At 36.8% G+C, this 23,775-nt stretch overlaps 3 protein-coding genes across 3 annotated transcripts; 2 read left to right on the top strand and 1 right to left on the bottom strand.

Annotated features, from left to right (window-relative positions):
• The first annotated feature begins 2,763 nt into the window (after positions 1–2,763).
• Positions 2,764–12,376, top strand: LOC110752908 (Calmodulin-binding transcription activator protein with CG-1 and Ankyrin domain). The gene is made up of 13 exons (XM_021953665.2): positions 2,764–2,921; positions 3,045–3,164; positions 3,478–3,593; positions 3,819–3,907; positions 4,117–4,159; positions 5,762–5,936; positions 6,130–6,240; positions 6,393–6,715; positions 7,235–7,771; positions 8,323–9,014; positions 9,532–10,114; positions 10,547–10,870; positions 11,906–12,376. Exons 1-13 carry the CDS (start codon positions 2,882–2,884, stop codon positions 12,017–12,019), a joined length of 3,267 nt encoding a protein of 1,088 aa, XP_021809357.1. The 5' UTR covers positions 2,764–2,881; the 3' UTR covers positions 12,020–12,376.
• Positions 12,377–14,869: 2,493 nt separating this feature from the next.
• LOC110752903 (uncharacterized) lies at positions 14,870–15,463 on the top strand. Its single transcript, XM_021953659.1, has one exon. The coding sequence runs from the start codon at positions 14,870–14,872 to the stop codon at positions 15,461–15,463; it is 594 nt and encodes a 197-aa protein (XP_021809351.1).
• Positions 15,464–16,774: 1,311 nt separating this feature from the next.
• On the bottom strand, positions 16,775–20,001 carry LOC110752922 (tobamovirus multiplication protein 1-like). The gene is made up of 11 exons (XM_021953688.2): positions 19,791–20,001; positions 19,476–19,566; positions 19,312–19,364; positions 18,578–18,670; positions 18,404–18,475; positions 18,212–18,284; positions 17,976–18,021; positions 17,825–17,888; positions 17,492–17,545; positions 17,326–17,403; positions 16,775–17,039 (listed from the first exon to the last, which is right to left on the bottom strand). Exons 1-11 carry the CDS (start codon positions 19,968–19,970, stop codon positions 16,947–16,949), a joined length of 897 nt encoding a protein of 298 aa, XP_021809380.1. The 5' UTR covers positions 19,971–20,001; the 3' UTR covers positions 16,775–16,946.
• Between the last annotated feature and the right edge of the window lie 3,774 nt (positions 20,002–23,775).

Raw genomic sequence — 23,775 nt, 5'->3', positions numbered from 1 at the left:
TATGAGAAGTAGATTGTAGATGGAATCCTCATTCGTAGACCATTAATTTTGATTTAGTTTCAAGGCTAAAGAGGCTCCAAAACCTGACAATGTGTAGATTTCATTTCAAACGAGCTGATCCACATTTTGAAGTCATTCCAAATGGATTGAGTATTTTCCAATTTGTTAATTGCTTGTTTATGGTATGTTTATGAGGAGCCCAGCTACTGCAAGTTCCCAAATATAAGCTTGTTTGGTATAGTGTGTTTTCTCAAAAGATGCAACCAACCAGTAACCCGTAAAATTTTTATTTCATTATATCACTATCCATCTCCTGGGTAAAATCCTAAGGCGTCGTCGATTTCCACTTCTTCAAGTGTTAAAACTCAGCCTTGTTGTCTTAGGAACATTTATTCTTGTCTAGTGGCCATTTGTTCATTCAGTGGAAGCCTTTTTGGGGGTAAGCAAGCACTTAAACTCACGCTTGTCTGTGCTGCTTCTACTCTTGAGGTCCCTTCAAAGCAAGCATGATAAAAGTTGTGGTTTGAATCTTGCTTCAACTTTTTGAGAGGTATATTTGAGGATTATGTGGCTTAACTGTTGGTGCACCACTTGGGTTCTTGTAAAGTGGAAGCTTCTCAGTTTTGGTGCAACTATTTCTAGTTGCTTTAATTGCCTTCAATAATTCAGCATAAATGGTCTCCAAGCAAGAGAGGTTTCCTTGATGGGTTGTTGAATATATAGCGCATTCTCATTTTCCTATGTGACAATTCTCTTTTCTTTTTTTTTGGGTGCTCAGTCATTAAAATTTTAAGGGTATAATTGCCGAATATTTAGGGATGGCACTGGGTCGAATCGCGGGTGGGTATGTCATTCCCATCCCCATCCCCATTAAGCTTTTTTCCCCATCCCCGCCTTCATACCCGCAATATTCAAATTGGGGATTCCCTAGCCCCACCTTCGTTGGGGAATGGGTTCCTGACCCTCCTCATTATGGAAGAAAAAACCAATATATAACTACTTTGTTGAAAAAAAAAAACTAATTCAAAAGAATGAATATATATAATAGGGGGTGGATCCGTGGCACCATATTTTTTACACAAGTTTTGACACAATTTTTGGACCATTAGATTACTCCACTTTTAATGGATGAGATTAAATATGACATAACTTTTTGACATGAAAAATAAATTAAAATGTTTTTCTCTCTCCTCTCTCTATTTTCTCTAAAAGGTAAATTTCTATCACAATTTTTTTTTCTCTCTCCTCTCTCTCTTCCCTAACCGTTCTCTGCTAATCATCTCTAGACGAGGCAGCCGTCGCCATGGTGAATGCTCCCAAGCACACCAGAAACCGTGGTTCTAACTCCAAAAACATCAAATTGTGATCCATACCGGTGGAGTATGAGACCAAACTATAACCACTGTGATACTAATCCAACTACTACATTCCTCTTTCTCTCACTTCCCCTATTATAAAATAACTAATATATAGAATTGAGATGTTTACTTAAAGAAAAGAAAAATTCAACATTCTCAAACTTCACAACTCCATAACCAGTAGAAAGAAAAAAGAGTACATTCCATAAAATGGAATCTTAACCATAGTGGCATTCTTCTTCAATTGATCAAATGCACAGCTCGAAATGTATCTGCACACACTAGGGCAGGTTTCCAAGCATTTTTTCTGATGATAATATACATATTTTGTACACGTTGTGCTTTTTCCAGACCCTGAATGTTTTAAGCAAATAAGATGAATTAATTAAAAATGTAAATGGAATAGATAAATCCAATTGAAGACCTTACTGCCCAGCACCCAATCAAGAGGTGGTGGAGAAAATAAGGGGAAAGGGACCTCTCTTTCCTAAGGTCACTGATTAGGTTTGTAGTTTGTGGAGCTTTAAAAGCAAATATGGTAGACAAGTCCTTATTCTTAGTTGTTCTGTTTAACATCCAGTTGTTATGGACAATCTTTCTTTGATCAATTGAGATTAGAGTTTTAAGAGAAAAATGTTCATGCTACACGAGGGATTTCAAATTTTTTGGGAAAGAATGAGAGAGATCAAGAATTTTTTTTGGTTTGATAAAAGAAAAAGTTTAGAAGAGAGTGCTGATGAAGAGAAATAGGAGAGAGAGAAAAAAAAATTGTGACAGAAATTTACCTTTTCGAGAAAATAGAGGAGAGAGAAAAACATTTTAATTTATTTTTCATGTTAAAAAGTTATGTCATATTTAATCTCATCCATTAAAAATGGAGTAATCTAATTGTCCAAAAATTGTGTCAAAAATTGTGTCAAAAACATAGTGCCACAGATCCGACTACCGATCAACAAGAGGAGGTACATCGAACTGCTAACGGCCCGTTATCAACACTTTCAATTTCAGTTGGTATGGGTCGGTTTTTGGATAAACCACCATATTAGCCATCACAACCCACAACCACAGAGAGGGAGATCATCAGCAGCATCATGGAACCCATGGAACCATAGCCATAGCCACCATCAAACCCATGGAACCACAACCAAAGCCGCAATCGAACCCATCAACCACAACCACAACCTCCTCACCATCGAACCACCACAATATTATTTTGTGTACGGATAGATACATTCTGTTAATAATTCACAAGACGCAATAAGTATTCAGAAGATACATTCCGTTAATAATAGTATAAAATAGGGATAGAATAGATACATTCTGTTAATAATAGTATTCACAAGATACAAAGTAAATAACAAAGAAAACATAATTTAATTTTTGATTTGAATAGGGGTCTCCCTTCTTATATCCATCTTACCCCGTTGACTCTGACTCCATAGAATGATGACTTAAATAAAACTTTCTTGTCTATTTCTATCAACTTCTGCTCAGCTTCCTTGCCTTCTTCGACTAGTCTTTCCATGGCGGAACGCGGATCGTACTCTCAGGGCCCTCGATTAGGTCAGATTTCAAGCTCCCTTTCCTTGTTAATTTATTGTTTTCTGCAATTTAACACTAAAATATTCATGCTCGATCAAGTCATTTTCTGGCAAGATTTCTCATAGTATGGTTTCGTGTATGCAGACTTTCAACAATTGCTGGGGGAGGCCCAACATCGGTGGTTGCGGCCAGCTGAAATCTGTGAAATTCTTAGTAATTTTCAGAAATTCCATATTTCATCAGAGCCTCCAAACAGACCACCAAGTATGGTTATTGACTTATTTGCAAATATTAATTTATATGATTAACTAAGTATTGTTTCTTCCTTAATTCTTATTTCTCTTTTACAAAAGTTTATTAGCCGATGCCAATTTGTTTTGGGTTCTTAAAAAAATCAGCTCTTTTGGTGTACCAAAAAGTCTCTAAATATCATTTGGGATGTTTTCTTTTTGAACCTTTTAATTATGTTAGGGAAAGTCAATAGCTCACTTTTACATACAATGCAATTACTGGTCGTTTCAGTTGTAGTATTTATACACACAGAACATTACTTATGAAACTTCTTCCACCATACCAGGTGGTTCGCTGTTTCTTTTTGATCGGAAGGTTTTGAGATACTTTAGAAAGGATGGACATAATTGGAGGAAGAAAAAAGATGGAAAGACTGTGAAGGAGGCTCATGAGAAGCTAAAGGTAAGCTTGCAAAAAAGAGATCTTTACCTGTATCTGGAGTCTCTGGGTTTGTAATAAAAGCCGCGTTATAGTCAGCAATTATTTTAGTATACCCCTAAAGGATGCTCATGCGGATAGTTGAAGTGATACATTTCTTGGATATTTTCTTAATAGAAAAATGAAAATAATCTTCATTGAACTAAAAAACCTGGAGTTTGAGAACTAACATTATTCGAGTTATCTTAGGTTGGCAGTGTTGATGTTCTACACTGCTACTATGCTCATGGAGAAGAGAATGAAAATTTTCAAAGGCGCAGCTATTGGATGCTTGAACAGTAAGTATGAGTTATGTACTTTATTTATGTATATGCGCAGTACCTTTCATATTCCGGAGTTGACTGTTCATACGTGTTTCCATGAAGGTCCAATATTGTGTTATTGCATTCCTTTTTGGAATAAAGTTTGGCTTCTAAAGTTTTCAGTTTTCTAATACTTCTTTCCCGAGGTTTCTATTTTTAATTTTAATGTGCTTGTTATTGTGCAGGGATTTGATGCACATAGTTTTTGTCCATTACTTGGAAGTAAAGGTATTCTACTGCTTGTTCTTCTTCGTTTTATTTTTCGTTATTGTTGCAATTGTTTAAAATTCGATACCCTTCTTGTATTCAGTTTTTGGAAAGGCTTGATAACTTTTTCCCATGTAGACCATCTTTCATATGGTTAAAGCACTTGTGAGTCATAAATTTATATCATATTTGTTAGTTTGAAGTTTAAACAGAGTGCGTGCTAAGGTACAAGTGTTACTTTGGTTGCTCATGAGAAGATTAATACTTGTGACAGTTCAAAGAAGGCCTTCTATCTTCCTTTCTCCCCCTTGGTGAGTTATGTGCAGGAAGAATGGTGAAAGTATGGATGATTTGTTGCTTCAATGCCAAATGGCTTTTTCTTTGTGGTTATTATTACTGATGGAAACGGTGTTGTGTAATACACTGTTATGTCAGAAGTTTAAATTTTTCGTGGGTAAGAAAAGGAGTGTAGTTCTGAGGAGATGTGCTATGAGGGAAAGTTTTTGGGTTATTTGGGTGGCAAGAAATAGGTGGATTTTTTAGAATTTTCCTAGTGAGCAGTTCGTTTTTGGGCTTCTTTAGCTTTGGAGTTTAGAGAGTTGTTTCTGTTATTTTATCAGATTCGAGAGCAGCCGCTGTATTTTTTTTTTTTGTTTTTGGACATTTTTCTGGTGTTTGTTGTATCTATCTTAAGGTAGAGTTGTTAGTTGCAGGTTTTGTGTATAATTTTCATAGAAGTTGTTCACTACTCATGTAATTTTGTTCCTTTACAATGAAAGCTGTCTCCCATTAAAAAAATATGGTCACTGGGGTTGGTTGAATTTATTCTCAAGTCAGGTCAACTTAATTTCTATTACTGATCTTACACTCTCCATTTGTCTGTCTGTCTGTAAGTACTTGTGTGAGCTAAATATAAAACCTTTTTTTCCCAGCTCATGAATTATAACCTGTGTGGTATTCCTCTCTCTCTCTCTCTCTCTCTCTCTCTTCTCTCTCTCTCTCTCTCTCTCTCTCTCTCTCTCTCTCTCTCTCTCTCTCTACTGGGGTTGTGTGAGTCAAATGTAGTATGTGCCCTAGTCCTAGCTCACCATTTATAACATAAGTGCTCAGGAAGTAAAACCAAATTGATATAGGTTTTTAACACAAGCCCTGAAACAGTACAATGTGGCTTAAAAAAATAACCAAACGAACTTATAAGGTCAAGTTGGAATTGTGTTGGGGCTGTCTTGATCCAAAATTCCAAATAGCTAGCAATTGTTGTAATTTGTCCCATTATAAGAAAGCATGAAATTGAGTGTTCCAATACCATGAAACGTTGGTATGAACAAAAGGTTTAGTGAAAATAGAGGAAGAGTACAAAGGAAATAAAGGTGGGTCAATAGCTCATGAATGTCATTTGTATGATAAAGTTCCTAGAACAGTTCTGAAGAAGGTATTTGACTTTGGCCATGTACACTCAAAAATTGCAATTTATGACCTCAAGACATTGAATATATATTTTGTCAGATTCATGTTTACAATTTTATAGTATGCCTAAGTTTCTCAAGCCAAGTAACTGTCCCCTATGCATATTTCTTGTTGACCGTTAATGCTTTGTTCTTATAAATCTTCTCTCTTTCTCAGGGTAATAGGGCAAATGCTGGAGGCATTAGAGAGATTGATGAGGTTACACCTGATCTGCAAAAGGGCAGCTCCTGGACTTCTAGCCCTTCTAATAGTAATTGCAGAACACCTTCAGGAAATACAGATTATACAAGCCCAAGCAGCAACCTCACATCATGTGAAGATGCTGATTCTGGTATTCCATTTCTGTAGCTTTGTTAAAAAGGGTTATCTTTGACATGCCTTTTTGGTCCTGTGTTGATAATTTATTGTCTTGATTTTAGAAAATTCAGTTTGATGTACATAATAGATGCCAAAATGACTGCAACGCCTACTCACTTCTTAAATATGCATGAGAGTTTCTGTTTAACACATGTGAGCTCATGCAGGTGATAGTCGCCAAGCAAGTTCTTTTCACTCAAGTTTCGACTCACAACAGATGGGGAATGGTCCTCTCACAGACAAAGCAGATATTAATCTCTCACTGCATCCACATTGGAGTAAGGATCTTTATGTTTTTACTTTTATTCTTTTGCCTCGGGGAGGGGAGGGAGGGCTGTTGCTTGTTAATTTATATTTATTCATGGATGGCTTCATCAAATGACCTCTTACATCGTGCAACATGCTGATTTGATAATTATAATCTTATCAGACAATCATGATGGCCAGTCATCCTTTCATGGAGGAAATTACAGGCCATATTTTGAGAAAGATCAACATTGTTACAGTGACGACTCTACTTGTGGGATTGATTCCCAAAAAACACTTGGTGTGGGATCCTGGGAAGAAATCTTGGAACAGTGCTCAACGGGACTTCATACTGTAACTTCTCATGGATCAAAGTCTTCCATCCAATTTGCTTCAGCTGGAATTCCCCCTGAACAACAAAATATAACTTCAACTGAGCTTTTAGCAGGGAATAGCACATTAAAGGAGGAGTTCGGGAGTTCTCTGCCATTCCGAACAAATTGGCAGGTATTTACTAGCTTCTATGGTTCTTTATCTACTGTTGGCATGTTCCTTAGCTGTTTATCATTTAGGCTTATTGTTATAGATAATTTCTGAGATTCAGTGTTATTACTTCTTCCGTGTGCTTTAGTCCTGCTTTTTTCATGTCATATTGAACTGCAGATACTTGAGGATATTTCACTTTATGTGCATGTAGGGTGCTGTTCTCTTAGCGTCACACTAAATTTTTATGTACAGACATCCAAAACAGCTGAGGTATTGAATTTTATAAAATCCAAACTATAAGTATACAGTAAAAACCCTGGTGTATTAATAAGGAACATCTCAGCTTGGTAACCAACTCTACCTCACTGTTTTGATTTCATTTTTCCGTTTGGATGATTTCATCCATGGATTCTCTGGTATGCTGCATATATTGGTTACATGTTTTTTTCTTCTTCGTGTTAATGTTTGCATCTTATATTAATATAGTTTCTTCAAATTAAGAATTATGTTGATGTTCTAAGTATTAGATTGTTTATCCAGATTCCTTTGGAAGAAAATGCATTGCAGTTGCCCAAATGGCCCCTTGACCAGTCAATGAATTTGCAACTGCCAAGTAATCTTGATACCAGGTTATTTGAGCAGGGCACTGTTGATGTGAATCTGAGAAATGCTCCTGAGCTTGTCACTACACATCCCAATCAGCAAAATGACCAGCTTGTGCAGAACAACTTTCAAGCACAGCTTACAAATGCAGAATCTCAATGCTTAATCATATCAAGTTCTGAGCCTGACATTCCTAAAGATGGGAATATCAACTATGCTTTCACTTTGAGACAGCAATTATTAGATCGAGAAGAGGGTTTGAAGAAAGTTGACAGTTTCTCTAGGTGGGTTTCTAAGGAACTCGGAGAGGTTGATGATTTGCAGATGCAATCCTCATCTGGTATTTCGTGGAGCACAGATGAATGTGGAAATGTAGCTGATGATTCCTCATTGAGCCCTTCTATCTCCCAGGACCAGCTTTTCAGTATAGTTGATTTTTCACCAAAATGGGCATACACAGACTCTGAAATTGAGGTACTGAATTATGGCATATTTTACAAGAGAAAGATTTTCGGCAACGTAAATATTATCTAGTCAGATGCTTACTAAATTTATTGTAGAAATCCTTTTTGTGCCAAAATAATTTTGTTGCTGAAAATGTATTATATAAGATGCCATTGTTTCATATTTCTCTGAACAACTCTGTAACTATTAGCTACTCTTTTGTATGTGGTACTCAGCTTTTGAACTTCTTGTGATACTATCATCTTTCACTCAATTTCTGTCATTTTATCTTTTTGATTACTTGAGAGTTTTTGACATATTTTGGTTTTACTTCTCCCCTGTTTCCACTTAAATTGGTTGGTTATTATGTTTGTTCTTTGGTATCTGTCTTCCAACTTTAAAAAATTTGCTTTCTGATATTTTCTATTTGACTATGAAATATTATATTATCTCCATGCTTTGGTAAAAGGTTACCAAATTTGTTGGCATGTCTATTCTATTGCAGATCTGATGGTTGCCATTTTATATGTATATCTGCTCGATTTCTTTTTTGTTATCTCATTTTGCTAAATGTGAAACAGGTTCTGGTTATTGGGACATTCTTGGTAAGTCAAAAAGAGATAACAAAGTATAATTGGTCTTGTATGTTCGGGGAAGTGGAGGTTCCAGCACAGGTTTTAGCCAATGGAGTTCTTTTTTGTTTTGCTCCACCTCACAGTGCTGGGCAAGTCCCTTTCTATGTAACCTGTTCCAACAGGTTAGCCTGTAGTGAAGTAAGGGAGTTTGATTATCAAGTGGGCTCCACTAAAGATTTAGATATAACAAATATCTGCAATGGCACTACAAATGAAATCCATCTTCACTTGCGTCTTGAGAGCTTACTGTCTCTGAGATCTGTCAGCCCTTCAGGTCAACTAGTTGAAGGTGTTAAGGAGAAACAAAATTTAATTAGTAAAATCATTTCACTGAAGGAGGAAGAGGAATACTTACCCTTGGTAGAGCCAACAGTAGTGAATGATTTGCTCCAACATGAAGGGATGGAAAATCTCATAAAGCTGATGAAAGAGAAGTTGTACACATGGCTCCTTCATAAAGCAATAGAAGATGGTAAAGGACCTAGTGTATTAGATAGCGAGGGCCAAGGCGTGATACATTTAGCAGCTGCTCTTGGATATGATTGGGCCATAAAACCCATTGTAACTGCAGGAGTTAGTATCAATTTTCGTGACGTTAATGGATGGACTGCCCTTCATTGGGCTGCAATCTATGGCAGGCAAGGACATCAGGACCTACCTATTTTATTTTATTTTAATCTAGCTCTTGAATATTTGTTGAATTATAAGAGCTGAGGGAAGCCATTTAACAATGACTTGTTTTGTAAAACATTGAGCAGTCCTCCTCGCTCGCTCTCTCTCTCTCTCTCTCTCTCTCTCTACACACACACACACACACACACACACACACACACACACACACATCCATCATATTCACATAGACAAGTAAACTAGTGATTTATACAATATTATAGTGACAAAGGACCTAATTTTTCTTTTAACCTGCACTTTTTAAGCTTCAAGTAAAACTTCATTTATATTTCCTTCCTGATAAATTGTTTGCAAATTACCATATGCTAGCTCAAAAGCATACTGAGGGAATGAATTGCTCACTTGGGCTTGTGTTGTTTTTGAATTAGCATCTAGTGCTCTTAATCTGCATCCTATTCCAACACATGCTCATATTTTGCTGTTCTGTGTTTTTGTTTTCCTACCTTGAACCTATACCAAATTCAGAGAGCAGACGGTTGCAATCCTTATCTCTCTTGGTGCAGCTCCTGGAGCGCTGACCGATCCGTCTCCAGAATTTCCTTTGGGTAGAGCACCAGCAGACCTGGCTTCTGTTAACCAACACAAAGGAATCTCAGGCTTCCTCGCCGAGTCTTCCCTGACCAGTTACCTTGACTCCCTTACAATGAATGATGCAAAGGAAGGTGGTGCTGCAGAAATATCTGGAATAAAAGCTGTTAAAACTTTTTCAGAACGAATAGCCACACCTGGGAGCTACAGTGATATGTCAGATGCGCTTTCACTGAAGGATTCACTTACTGCTGTAACTAATGCTACACAAGCTGCTGATCGCATACATCAAATGTTCAGGATGCAGTCATTTGATAGGAGACAGTTAACTGAGTATGATACTGATGAGTTCGGAATGCCGGATGAGCGAGCGATTTCACTCATAGCTTCCAAATCACACAAGGTGGGACCAGTCAATGGGTATACTCATACTGCTGCAATTCAGATACAGAAGAAGTTTCGTGGTTGGAAGAAGAGAAAAGAGTTCCTGATAATTCGTCAAAGAATTGTTAAAATCCAGGTTTGTTGCAATTTTTTGTTTGTTGATTGAGTTAAAAGAAAACAGTCTTATCATTGATAGCTTTTACCGGTGCCCCTGATTTTGGGTAACAAATGATTCATATAAATAAAATTCTCTGTGGAAGTATTTTAAGCTTGTTTTGTATATAAAAATTCTATTTCTGGTCGTTAGTTCTTTTGCCAATTAAATTAGACACATAGTAAAGAGTTGTTGACTTAGTGACTTCTGAGAATCTTGGAATCATGTTTTAGAGTTGAGGATTTGATTGGTTCTGGCCATCCCAATCTTCGCTTTAATAAATATTATATTTTGAATTCAATAAGATATTTTTTAGAGACCCACTTTCCAAAACTGTATTAATTTTCTGGGTATTGCTTCTCTGAAAGATGTGTACAGCCTTGAATGCTAATTTTCCACTTCCATTTGGTAAAGGCTCATGTACGGGGACACCAAGTAAGGAAACAATATAAAGCAATCACCTGGTCAGTTGGAATTCTGGAGAAAGTTATATTGCGTTGGAGACGTAAGGGGACTGGTTTGCGAGGATTCCGACCGGATGCAGTTGCCAAGGCTTCGAACCCACAAAGCGTGCCCTCAAAAGACGACGATTATGATTTTCTTAAGAAAGGAAGGAAACAAACTGAGGAAAGGTTACAAAAAGCGCTTACTAGGGTAAAGTCTATGGTTCAATATCCCGAGGGACGAGCTCAATATCGTAGACTGCTAAATGTTGTGGAAGGGTTCCGCGAAACCAAGGTATTGATACTTCTCAAATTTATACATCTCACTTTTATAGTCTAATTATCTTAGTTACTGTTTGTAGAAACAGAAATGTCGCATTTTTTGTTAAGTACATTTTCTTTTCGTTTTTTACCCCTTTGGATATAATTTACTAATACTGACTTCTGATTCTATGTTGATATTGATTGCATTTTTATTTGATTATTCAGGCCTGCTTGATAACATTTTCATTTTTTTTGTTCAGTCTTATTTTCTTGGTTAAAAATATTTTGGGGAAATGAGAGAGAATACATAAAACTAAAGCTAAAAGTAGAAATTTTTTAAATTTGGTTAAACTTTTAGTATCTCTTTATGGATCATTCTATATATACTTTCTGCTGCCTTCCTCACATTTTTCATCATTCTTCTCACTTTCCTCTCATTCCCTTGTCTATCTTTAATTTGAAACAGAAACCAAAAATAAAAAGAAGTGTAACCAAACAGACACCAGGATCTAGCATATGAATGCCGTAATTATTGAGATCATCTTTTCTTCAAAGCTTTTTTGAGTGGCTCTTAAAGTAATTCTAAAAGTTCAGTTTTATTTCAAGTTTCCGAAATTCCTATGTGTGAAAACCATGAATTCTCAAATATCGTGATCTGCTGCTGAGCGCAGTCTCTTCAAGGACTTCATTATACAATTTTTGGGTATTTTAGCTCGGATATTTAAAAAGGCCCAAGTATGGTCTTGTTTTCCATATTAATTATAAGCCTTGGAACCCTGTCCTCAGTTGCAAATCAATTGAATTTTTTCATTTTCGGTATGCATTATGTTCCAAGGTTAACAAAGGGCGCATGAAAATTTCTAAGACTTAAACAAGATTGAAGATCTTCACTTTTCTACGTTGCCCTTTCTGTGAATCTTAGTATAGAAAATGTGAGTCCGTCATCACCCAGTGTCAGTTACTATTGGACAACTAATGGAACTGTTAGTACTAAATATCAATAACCATCGCCTGCAATTGCCACTTACTTTGATAACATGTTTTGCATGTCATGATCTGCTGGCAGGTAAGTGAAATGGCTATGGATGGATCAGAACTAAAGGTCGAAGGTGGTGATGATCTGATTGATATTGACAAATTGTTGGATGATGACACTTTCATGTCTATAGCATTTGATTGAGCCTGCACTCGGTTGCCTTGTCTGTAAATTATATATGACTGGCATCCTTACAGGTATTTGAATGTTGTAGCCTGTCTGTATATGTCCTATCCAATCGATGTAGAAAGTCATCTATGAGATACCCAGTTCTGCAAAAGCGTAGTTAGGACAATCAAAATTTACTCTAGCTTACACAGTTTTTATTGTGGTTAAATTTATTTAGGAAGTGGAATATTTTTATTGTTGTATACTGTGAAAAACGTTGTAACTACTAATTTACGTGTACCCTGAGCTTTGCTCCAGTTGATTTCAAAATCTGTGAAGTATTGTCGAAGTAAAAGATTTGGAAGTGCTCAAGAACATATGATTCTTAACTTACATCCTAGTGCTGAATGGTCCCGGATATATTTGGATGTCCACGAACTGAATGCAAGTTAGAAATTGATGTGGACTGCCTTACCAGTCAAGTTGTTAGTTAACCCATCAGAGTTTAATTTTATGTAAATAAACTCATGATTCTTGTGTGTTTTGGTAATTAATTCACATAAAAGGTTTTGAAATTTTAATTTCCAGCAACCCAAAATTAATTTATTTTAAATTTTCTTGAAATTTTCCAAATATGTGTAATGCTGTAGAGTGGACAATGTGGGTGATTATGATCGGTCGCAAGCAACGTATTAAATGCCGATATTATCCCGATAATATCAGTTTTTTGGGGGGCCGATATTTTCGCAACTAGCCATGGTGTTATTGTCAATATATCGATATTTTTATCGATATTATCCCGATAATATCGGGGACGATAATTTCAATATTTTTATGAATGATTTGGGCAATATATCGCGATATTATCGATAATATCGCGATACGAAATCCAAAAAATACATGAAAATTTTTGATTCAAAATTTGTTGGTTTCTTTTTAATCTTTTCTTACTTACTCTACACATAGAGATGATGAAGATAGTGAAAATTTTGAACCTCATAGGAACTTTATGTAGTACTAAGTCACTCATGTATCTTACCATGCAATGTATAAAGTGTAAAATATTGTAGTAATTCATTATATATAAATGATTATGGTGTGTTTAATCTTCTTTCATTAATTACTACATATTTTCTACACTTACAATGTTTGCCAGCTCGCTATATAATCAACTTAAATAAGTTAAATCCATCTTGCAATGCATTTCCTTCTAATTTTTTGTGATAAACTAATAGATAATTGACTAAATAAACATCCTGCAAAGTTTCAATAAAAATTTCCAAGTTTTTCTTACAATTTCCGTGGTTTTTATTCAATTTTTATCGATACCGATAATATTCCGATATTTCTATCGACATTTTCGTGTTTTTGGACTACCGATATTTCCGATATCATCGATATTTTAGACCTTGGTCGCAAGCAAAGCTCTTTCCGATAGCGCAACATCACACACAAACAAATACACGTACAAATCTAGACCAATTGACTTAGCAGGAATGCACTCTTGATTTCTCATTTTTTTTGGCTGACGACTCTCTTATGTTTATGAGAGTTAGTCGGGAAAATTGCTCTAATTTGTTGGCTGTCCTAAGGAGTTACCGCTTGGCCTCTGGCCAGCTGCTTAATACTGATAAGTCTTGTTGCTTCTTTAGGACCAATTCTCCCATTGATGTCAAGAATAGTATTTGTGAGTTGTTGGGAATGATGCTTGTGGAGAACTCCTCCGGGGTATACTTGGGGTTGCAGACCGTTTGGGGAAAATCTAAAAAGGGAGCTTTGATTGCAGGGCTGGAAGCAACTCCTTCTCTCTCAAGCTGGGAAAGAGGTCCTAGTTAAAGCAGTCATTCAGGCTATTCCGGTGTACCCTTTTCAGTTTTTAAGTTTCCTATTACCTTTTGCAAAGAGCTTGACTCATCCATTGGAAGTTTTTGCTGGGAGAAGTTGGGCCTTGCTAAAGTTGGAGGAATGGATTTCCGTAATTTTACTGAATTAAATTTAGCTTTATAAGCGATGCAAGGCTGGCGGTTGCTCATGAACCTTGACTCCTTATGGGCGTGCATACTCAAAGATAAATATTTTCTTGATGGCAATGTGTTAATGCTAAAAAGGGTGCCAAAGCTTCGTGGGTTTGGTCAAGTATCCTAGAGTGGAGGGTATGAAAGTTATCAACCAGGGCACGTGCAATGGCAAGTGGTTAATGGAGAAAGTGTTATGCTATGGCATGACTGCTGGATTCATCCTATTCCGGGGCTCAGTTATCTGTCCAATTATCGGGTGATTTATGCCAAGAGACTCGTGTCGCAACTATTATTGATCCTATGACCCGATCCTGGAATGTGGAGCCAATCAGACAATGCATCTCTACCCATGAGGAAGCTGCCATCTTGGTTGTCCCTCTTAGTCCCAGTGACGGTAAGGACAGGCTAATTTGGCCTCTGAATAGACATGGGCAATACTTTGTCAGGTTGGGGTATTATTTTCTGCATCAACATGCTAGAATGAGCATCGTGGATAAAGCCTGCCTCTGGCTCCATTGGGTTGGATAAGAAACTCTGGAAGCTAATTTGGCATGCGAAAACCCTTCCTAAAATTCGACACTTTATGTGGAAGGCTATGACCAACTGTCTGGCTACAAAGGCCAACTTGGCTGGATGAAGGGTGCCATGCTCCTCAACATGCCCTATATGTGAAGACCATCCTAAATCGGTTGAACATGCCCTCCTGACTTGTCCTTGGGTTATTGGGGTATGGTTCGCTTTCCCGCTGGGGTATATCGGTAATAGGCAACAGGTAACCTCTCTTCACCAATGGTTTCTCTCCCTCTGCAACATTCCTAACCAGCCTAAAGATGAGGTTAACAAATCAATTACTATCTTGTCTTTTATTATGTGGAGTATTTGGAAAGCTCGTTGTAAAGCCGTGTTTGAACATTTGCGTCCAAATCCGTTGGAGGTCCTGCATGGAGCTAGGGAGGCCTGGTCTGAATTTTTTCAAAATGAGGTTTGCCCAGGGACTATCAATAGAGTTGGTGGAGATGAAGGTGTGGTTAATCCTAGTCTGACGTGGTGTGCTCCCCCTAACCCCTTCCTTAAGCTGAACGTGGACGCCTCTTGGCAAAATGCTTCGGGTTTAGCTGGTCTTGCTATAATTATCAGGAACCATATGGGTGAATTTAAGTATGGAAAAGTTTTGAAGACCACAACTGGGTCTATTGAGATTGCTGAAGCGCGGGCAATTATTGAAGGACTATCTTTTGCGCTGGAACATGGCATCACTCGTGTGTGTGTGGAGTCTGATTCAAGGAATGTTATTGATAATTGTTCTGGAAAAATTGCCAGAGGGGACTGGGGTATGTATCCCTCTTTATGTTCGTTGGGCTTGGATCCCAAGAGAAGCCAATGCGGTTGCGGATGCTGCGGCGGTGAAGTACTGCTCTGTCTCTATCTCTGGCTGTTGCCTTGGCTTCTGCCTTATGAATGATTCAGTTTCCACAAACAAACAAAAAAGACGACAAAATCCCATAAAAAGTTTCATAAACAAATAAATGTAATAATTTAGACCAATTTACTACACACCTCAATAAAAAATTTAGATTCCAGAAGTAATAACAAGAAATGAGTTAGATCAAACTTGTCAAAACACAAGTGTGACTATTATACAACAGCACCCTAGTTGAGGATTGCATACATCCAAGGCCTTAAAATCCATTTTGCCCAAAAAAAAAAAAAAAGCCCTTAAAATCCACTCACTTGTGATTTTCGAGTTCAAATTAAATATCTCCTCTGCCCTAGACTCTGACTTGTCACAAGATATTGATTTCCCACCATAGTTTAACTTCTCTTCCTCCAAAATTTTCAAAAAGTTGACATTTTTTAGATGTGGGAAATTAACTCAGAAATATTCACTGCACGCTTTTTTATTTTTAACCTGATATTGTCATGATACGTTCGAATTAACATATCCTTCAAATCTATCTCCCAAAGATAGATTCAAATCCTGAATTAAATCCTTAAAATACGGCGTTACGTGCATTTACTCTTGATATTCAAATTCATTCTCTCAAATCTATCTCTTACTTTTCTCCCGCCTACTCCTAATAGTTTCCTCCAATATCTCGTTCTTTTGCTCATAATATATGAACGTATTTATTTTTATTTTTATTTTATTTTTAATTTTTTAAAAAGTTCAATCTTATTGTTAGATGGAACAACTAAGTATTTCTATGTTTTTATCAAACACAGAGAGAGAGAGAGAGAGAGAGAGAGAGAGAGAGAGAGAGAGAGAGAGAGAGAGAGAGAGAGAGAGAGAGAGAGAGAGAGAGACTTGGAGGAGTTTAAGTTTTAATCATGAAAACAAGAAAAGTGAGACGCATTTAAATTGTGAAATCATGCAAAATGACTTGAATTATTTTCTGATATGGAACATCATACTAATAGTGTTTAACGACGTGTGCAGGGTTTTGGGTCAAAATCACCCTTTATCTTTTTGACATTAGCGATATTAGAGAAGAGAAAAGTCAAACATAAGACCTCATATGCATGGGTAATTGCTTTGCTCTTAACCACTTGAACTACAAACCCCTTGCTATTCTCACAAAGTCCTGCATCCCGAGACTCTACATATAGAGTATGCCTTTATTTGTGTTCATTTCTTGTAAAGCATTAATGTCAATTTTTCTGTTTTGCTCAAATTTACTCATGAACGAATAATAGGAAAACATTGTAAATAGAATTTAATTTTGAAAATAGTAAAAAAGCTACAATGAAGAAATGAAGCAGTGTTTGTGTTCAATAATTTTGAAATGTTATTCTAGAAAACGTCCATAGGTACTGTCCCCATTGTTAAAAGAAAAATATACAAAAGAAATACCAAGTAAAGAATATACATGAAATCCAACTCGAGCAGACCATGGAATCATCCAACACTTCAGTTTCAACATAGGCTAAAGAGATGAATAGAGCTTTCATTTTATGGGTTGGTACTGATCAGAAACACGCCTAGGCGGCACCTTTCGCAGGATGAAAAGCACCAAAGCAGATGGAACAATCTCCGCTAACTGTGCCAACATAAATGAAAAATGTTTACAACATAGATAAGAATAGTTCTATACTACGCAGTCAAAGAAACAATTAGTCCATCTATTTTGCTTGAAGTCCTCTTTCACTCGGAGATATTCTCCTGGAAAGTTCTTCCAAACCATTAGACTGCCTGATCTAGGTAACAAGCATTGGCCCATCCCGGTGAGGGAGGGGACTGCAGTAGCTAGACAAAATACGGTATATGGAACTCTACTGGCAGAGGAGCAAGATATAAAATATGGAAGTTAAGGATTCAAAACTTGCCATGTAATAAATAAGGTTTAGGATAGGATGATTCACGACATCGACATCTGCATCTTTGTCAAATGCAGAAACTGCGAGCTGCAATACGACTCAAGAAATAAGTCTTAAAAAATCAATAACTTTTTTGGTTATATGTGCAAGTGCTTCACAATTGAAAGGAACTCACCACCAAGCATCTTATCAAGAAACAAGTGCAGCAAATGCCTGTGACCCATCCAACCTGCCATGTAAAATAAGTTGGGCACTGTGATTTTCTACATAAATTGCACTACTTCCTTACTTTCAGGTTTGTACTGTGGATTACAATTGTCATGGTTATGATCCTGGAGCAGATCATGTAACCCTACCGTGAAAGGTGCATAAACACTTTAGATCATGTTTCTTTTCATTGCTTGATCAAATAGAGTAAGAAAATTCATCAAACCATTTATGCCTATAATAATATCTAATATCTTCCATCGGTTTCAGGCCATAATGTGACTCAAACATAAGCACAAACCTCCTCCAGCTTTTTTTGACGGCCTCTTGACTCAATGGGGAAGTGCCTCAGCATGATAAACAACCTAAAGTCATAAACAACACAAAAATAAACACGAGTTTCATGAAGAAAAAATTCGGGCACTTTCTGTAGGTGAACCATAAATCCTTACCTTCCACCGTATATCAAGAATCCCAGAGCAGTACCGAATGAAATAACTACAAACAAATGTTGATTATAAATGTCAAGTTTAGCTTTTCCATCTACGTAGTAGTTTTTCTAACAATGTTTATGCATATACTGCAATGAACTACTTATTCCAACTGCACAAATGTTTGACAAAAACTTAAAATTAGAGAAAAGAAATGCAAAAGTGAGCAAGATATTAGTATAGTATTGCCTTTTGACCTGAAAAGAAGATTCTAGCAGCTTCTACGGCAACAGGACTTCGGCTTACTCTCATGAAAATCCAGATGCACACCTATCATCATAACACAATGACCAGGCATGCAACAGTGATGCCCCAAGTGTAGTAACAAAATGAAATTCAGCCGTAAGTGCCTAATCATGCTCAACGAGAAATAAATCATTTTTCCTTACCTGTGTGAAGTATATAAATCCATTTATAATATAATAAGCAGGCCTAAGTTTATCAGTCGGAAGGCTTCTTGCCTAAAAATACATGAAAATAATCAGACGATATGAATTAAGGCACACAACAACTCATTAGTCATATTAGATTCAGAAAAAAAAGAAAAAGAAAAGTAGGTATACCTGGTGATAGATCTCAGCCCAAAATAAGACAAGTAATGTATACGTGGAAAAAAATAAAAGACCAGGAAGATCCATAAGCAGCATTTCAAGAGCCTGCAATACATTTAGGCAGCACAATTAGAAAATATTCTATAATAAGACAACACAAAGCACTGAAGCAAATTGGTTTCAAAAGTTACAATAACTCAAACTCTGCAAGCTGGAAGCCTACTTTCAAAGTTCAGGAGACACAGAAACATATTTCCACTTTTACATTGCATTTAAAATACAGGACAGAGAATTTCCAAATCGTTGTATTTTGTTACGCATGGAACAAGCTATTATCTCATTAAGTCTTCCAGACAGACACAATACACATTCTTGGACTACCTAATAATACTTGGGATTTTCTTTTAAGTTTTATATATCATTCTAACACTACTCCTATGATTCTTCTATATTTCTATTCCGACTAAAAAGTAACACTGTTCTTATCCTGTTCTTATCCTATGAACCATATCAGACAGAAAATGTTATTTGCAAGAATCCATGTTCTTATCCTGAAATGGCATGCCATTCTTGCATCATTATATAATTTGTATACGGCCCTTGGCAAGCAAACCCAAATTCTAACAGTAAAGATCCCAATACACAAAACTTATTACTTATCCATAAAACACTGTTTTGCCAAAACCACTATATATTAAATCCCAGAATAGGACAGCATAATTCAGGAGGCTGCAAATTACGCATACCTTAGGCTTAATAAGAAGAACACTCTTGTAGAGACCAAATAGGACAGCCCTCACTGCACACACACACACACAAAAATTATTATTTTTGGCTTTATTTAAAAGCTTATACAATAAGAAATGGGTGCAGAATGCAAGAGTATGAAAAAATGCAACACAACCCTTACATCCATTGACTAGAAAGTTCATCAAATGGAAAACCTTTTGTATTGTCCACCCATATTCTGGCACTCTTAATTGAATGCGCACAAGTTGTACCTGAAAATATATAGCAAACAAGCCTCATCTTCTTCATATTCTCCAAACCTAGATTATATATAATTTTCTCATAAAAATAACTGAGATTAAAACAGACAAACCCAACAAAAAAAACTCACTGAAGATGCATTTTTTTAATGAAAGACAGAAAATGGGTCTGCCCAAAAAACTGAAAAACTTGACAGAAATGAGAAATGGGGAATGAAAATATTGCAGGGTACTACCAGAGCAACAAGAGAGACCAAGGCATAAGAGGCAGACAGGATATAGTACGTTGGGCCACTTTGCCATTGTTTTGATCCACCAATCTCATTCCACCAATCATCTGCGCCTCCGCTGTAACTAAACAAGAAGCTCTTCCTCATCAAAACCTGAGAAAGCTCTGCAAAAATGAAAATATTCATTCACAAAAGGAAGAGGAAAGCTAGAGCTCTCTGTGTGTCTTGTGTTTCTGTTTGGAGAAGCAGAGAAAGTTGGCAAAATGACGGAGCCAAAGGAAGTGGCACGTGGACAAGGCAGAGCCAGGATACGTAGTGAGTACTGGGCCACGTGTGGATCAACCTCGTCGTGTATATTCGTTGATTGCGCAACCAACATGCCTTACTCCTCCTCACTGGGTCAGACATTCTGTGCATTAACAAAGTCTGCATTTCATAAAAATCTTAACCGCCCAAATAATCCATCTTTCAATACGCCAGGTCAGCGTTAGAGTGTCCTTGAAATCCTTAAAATTATAGCAAGGCTTGAAATCCTTAAAATTATAGCAAGGCTTGCAAATGTGAGTTAAGCTAGTTAGCTAAGGCGATGTGCATGTTCCTTTGTACATAAGTTTGATCCCCTTTTCTTGTATATTATAGTAATTAAGAGTAATTTGGACTACCAATTGTATAAAATATAAATAAAAACTCTCTCTCTCTCTCTCTCTCTCTCTTATCATTCATACTGTCATTTGTATTGTCATTTCTTTCACCACACTTCTTGTCTCATTTGTTTTTCCCCTTCCTCAGTTCCTCTTAGGGATGGTAGTGGGCCAGTTCGAGGCCGGGTATGACAATACCATCCCCGCCCCCATTCCAGATAAGGATTTTCTAGGAATCCCAATCCCCGTCTCCATTGAGAGAGAGAGGGGGTTTCTCCCAAACCACCCTTGAATCCCAAGTTTTTAAAAAAGTATATGTATCTATCCTACATTATAGCACTAATTTCACCTTAAACCACCAATCACATTTAATTAACCTATTAAATTCAACACAACTACTCATAATCATCTCAATTCAATTTACAAAACTAAATAAATATTAAATTATATATTTATTGATTATATCATATTATAACCATACATTGTTATATTATACATACATTACTTAAAAGTAAATATAGCCCTTATCGGGCCGGGTTCGAGGATGTGGATAACAATATCATCTCTAACTCATTTTTACCGAAATTTTTTATAATTCGGGGATGATGTGGACATCCATGACAAACCTTTTAAGGTTTACCAAAAAAGGAAGAAACGATCAGCCAATCCAACATTATCATTATGGTTGGGGTGAAATCTGAGTTTCCATATTTTAATAGGAAAACTAGTTTTCCAAATTCCAAATTTCACTAGGATTTTTAGATTTTCTAGATTTTACTAAGTGTTAGTTTCCAGTTTTTGGTAGGATTTGATTTAAGTTTCCTAGTTTATTTGGATTGGTTCCTTTGTGGATTATGATTTCTTTTTAGTAAGGGATTTTTATCCTATTATCTCTAGGTTTTAGTTTGCTATAAATACTCCCTATGTAGTTCCTTAAAATCCAAATTTGAGATATTAAAAAAAAGTTTACTTTCCAGAGATTGGACACTCCTTGGTGTGAAGCCAAGGCATCTTTTACCACCTATTTTCTATTTTTTCCATTGTTTTCACTTCCGCTAAATTACCCAAATACTCAATTCACCAATATCCTACATCAAATTTGGCATTAGAACTTGGTTTTCGTTTTCCTTGAGTTCAAAATTTTCGATTATTTCTTGTTCTTCATGCCGTGTGTCAAGTGATGGCTCCAACTAAGCCTGGAAAGACAGACGAGCCAGAAACAGACTTTGAACTTCTTGTTGATGATGGAAAACCTATCAAAGCAAGTGGCAGATTCAAACACTAGATCCAGACTTGTGGAACATCGCCTTGCAGACTTAGAAGCAGCTAACCTACATGATGAAGCAAGTGTGAATGGAGAAGAGAGGAATCATGATCGACAATGTCATGATAGAAGGAATGATCGAAACGTAGAAAGACACAACTTTCATTATGGCTATGAGGAAGACCCTGATGAAAGGGTGATGAGATCAGTGAAAGTTGACGCTCCTAATTTTGATGGTGAGCTAAATCCTAAAGCACTCCTCGACTGGTTAGCTACCATGGATCGCTACTTTGAGTGGCATGACATGTCTGAAGCTCGAAGGGTGAGATTTGCTAAGATAAAATTGGTGGGTCAAGTTGGATTGTTTTGGACCAATGTTGAAACACAACTAGAAAGAGCTGGTGAAGAACCAATCATCCATTGGGGTGAGATGAAAGAAAGGTTGAAGCAAAATATCTACCATTATCCTATCAATAGAGTTTGTTGGACGAGTGGCAAACTCTTCGTCAAGACGACATGCCAGTTGCTGAATATATTGCAAAATTTGAGGAATTCATGTTGCGATGCGACATAAGGGAAGATCAAAGGATGACTCTTTCTCGGTTTAGATCAGGACTTCGTCCAGAGCTTCAAAGGGAATTAATTCCTCACACTGTGAATACCTTAGAGAGGGGTTTTCAAATAGTACAAGAATTAGAGAAGTATTTGAAATCCTCCAACGTAGTCAAGCAAATTGATCCTTATAAATCTGATTTTCGTGCTGGTACATCTGGGACAAAGCCAAATACAACGTCTAAGGGTTTTACTACGACAAATTCAGTTAAAGTTGACAAAGGAAAAGGAGCACTAGTGGATACACGTAATGGTGGAACACAAAGATGTTATAAATGCCAAAGTTTTGGACACTTTGTTGCCCAATGCCCAACGAAGGAGACAACAAGAAGTCTGATCACAAACATTGACGAACAAACTGATGATCAAGGCGATTTTGAGGAAGAAGTTTATGAGCCCCAACAACATGCTGAAGATTGTGGAAACGACCTTGAAGTCCATCATCCAACATTAGCAGTAGTAAGGTGTACTTTGGCTCAACCTAGGAAGGAAACTGAGGATTGGCTTAGGACTTCCATTTTCCACACTTACATCAAGTCCGGTGATAAAGATTGGAAAGTAATCATAGATAATGGCAGTTGTATCAATGTTGTATCAACTCTAACTGTCTCGCGTCTTGGCTTATCGACTGAAAAGCATCTTGAACCATACAGAGTAACATGGATCGACAATACTTCTTCGATCCCTGTTACCCAGCGATGTTAAGTTCCTATTCAATTCTCATCTTACAAGGATCATATTTAGTGTGATGTGGTGGCAATGGACGTGGGTCATATTTTCTTGGGAAGGCCATGGATATACGATCACAATTAGGGCTGGAATTGGTTCGGTAACCGAACCGATGAGAAAGTACTGCTGATCGATTGATGGTAATCGGTTTACCAAAAATTAAAATCTCCGCTGACCGATTTGAAGTCGGTTCTCCGACTGTCGGTAATACCGTAAGTAGCGGTCGGGCCGATTCGATGGTGGGCCTATCGAAACAAACAGATTGGGCTTTTTTGACCAAAACTTTTTAGCCCACTTTACATTTTCTGGACTGCAATTTGAGATTTGAATGCAGTTTTTAACCCAGTTTTGTTGGGCAATGTTTTAAAGATTATTTTGGACAGCTACTTGGGCAAACATGATAAAATAAGAAATTTAAGCCTAATTTTTGTAAAACTACATTTAAACATGCTCAATCAAAACATAAATTGATGCCTAAAACTAAACTAAACATCCAAATCCAAAGTGAAAGTACGACGTAGTTAAACTTAAGTTACAAGTTACAACCCAATAAAAGAAGAAGTTTGAATTAGTTTACAACCCAAAAAGAAAAAGTGTAAGTTTGAATTAGTTTATAACCCAAAAAGAAGTAGAAGTTTTAATTAGTTTACAACCCAAACAAAAGAAGAAGTTTGAATTAGTTTACAACCCAAAGAAAAGTAGGCACTTCACTTGAGCATTACAAATGTGATGGAGTTGGAGGAGG

Source organism: Prunus avium, chromosome 8 (genome assembly GCF_965620075.1).
Source record: "Prunus avium chromosome 8, drPruAviu1.hap1.1, whole genome shotgun sequence".
NCBI classification, from domain to species: Eukaryota; Viridiplantae; Streptophyta; class Magnoliopsida; order Rosales; family Rosaceae; genus Prunus; species Prunus avium.
The sequence above is the reverse complement of the archived record's forward strand: the minus strand, read 5'-3'. Positions and strand labels throughout refer to the sequence as shown.

What these genes read in the sequence shown, in the direction of transcription:
- LOC110752908 (XM_021953665.2), top strand. Translation starts at nt 2,882, where the DNA reads ATGGCGGAACGCGGATCGTACTCTCAGGGCCCTCGATTAG. An exon ending in ATGTGAAGATGCTGATTCTG is followed by an intron (nt 5,937 to 6,129) that starts GTATTCCATTTC and finishes GAGCTCATGCAG; the next exon opens with GTGATAGTCGCCAAGCAAGT. An exon ending in AAGGGTTCCGCGAAACCAAG is followed by an intron (nt 10,871 to 11,905) that starts GTATTGATACTT and finishes ATCTGCTGGCAG; the next exon opens with GTAAGTGAAATGGCTATGGA.
- LOC110752903 (XM_021953659.1), top strand. Translation starts at nt 14,870, where the DNA reads ATGTGGAGTATTTGGAAAGCTCGTTGTAAAGCCGTGTTTGAACATTTG.
- LOC110752922 (XM_021953688.2), bottom strand. Translation starts at nt 19,970, where the DNA reads ATGAATATTTTCATTTTTGCAGAGCTTTCTCAGGTTTTGATGAGGAAG. An exon ending in GATTTATATACTTCACACAG is followed by an intron (nt 18,285 to 18,403) that starts GTAAGGAAAAAT and finishes TTATGATGATAG; the next exon opens with GTGTGCATCTGGATTTTCAT. An exon ending in TTCTTGATATACGGTGGAAG is followed by an intron (nt 17,889 to 17,975) that starts GTAAGGATTTAT and finishes TTATGACTTTAG; the next exon opens with GTTGTTTATCATGCTGAGGC.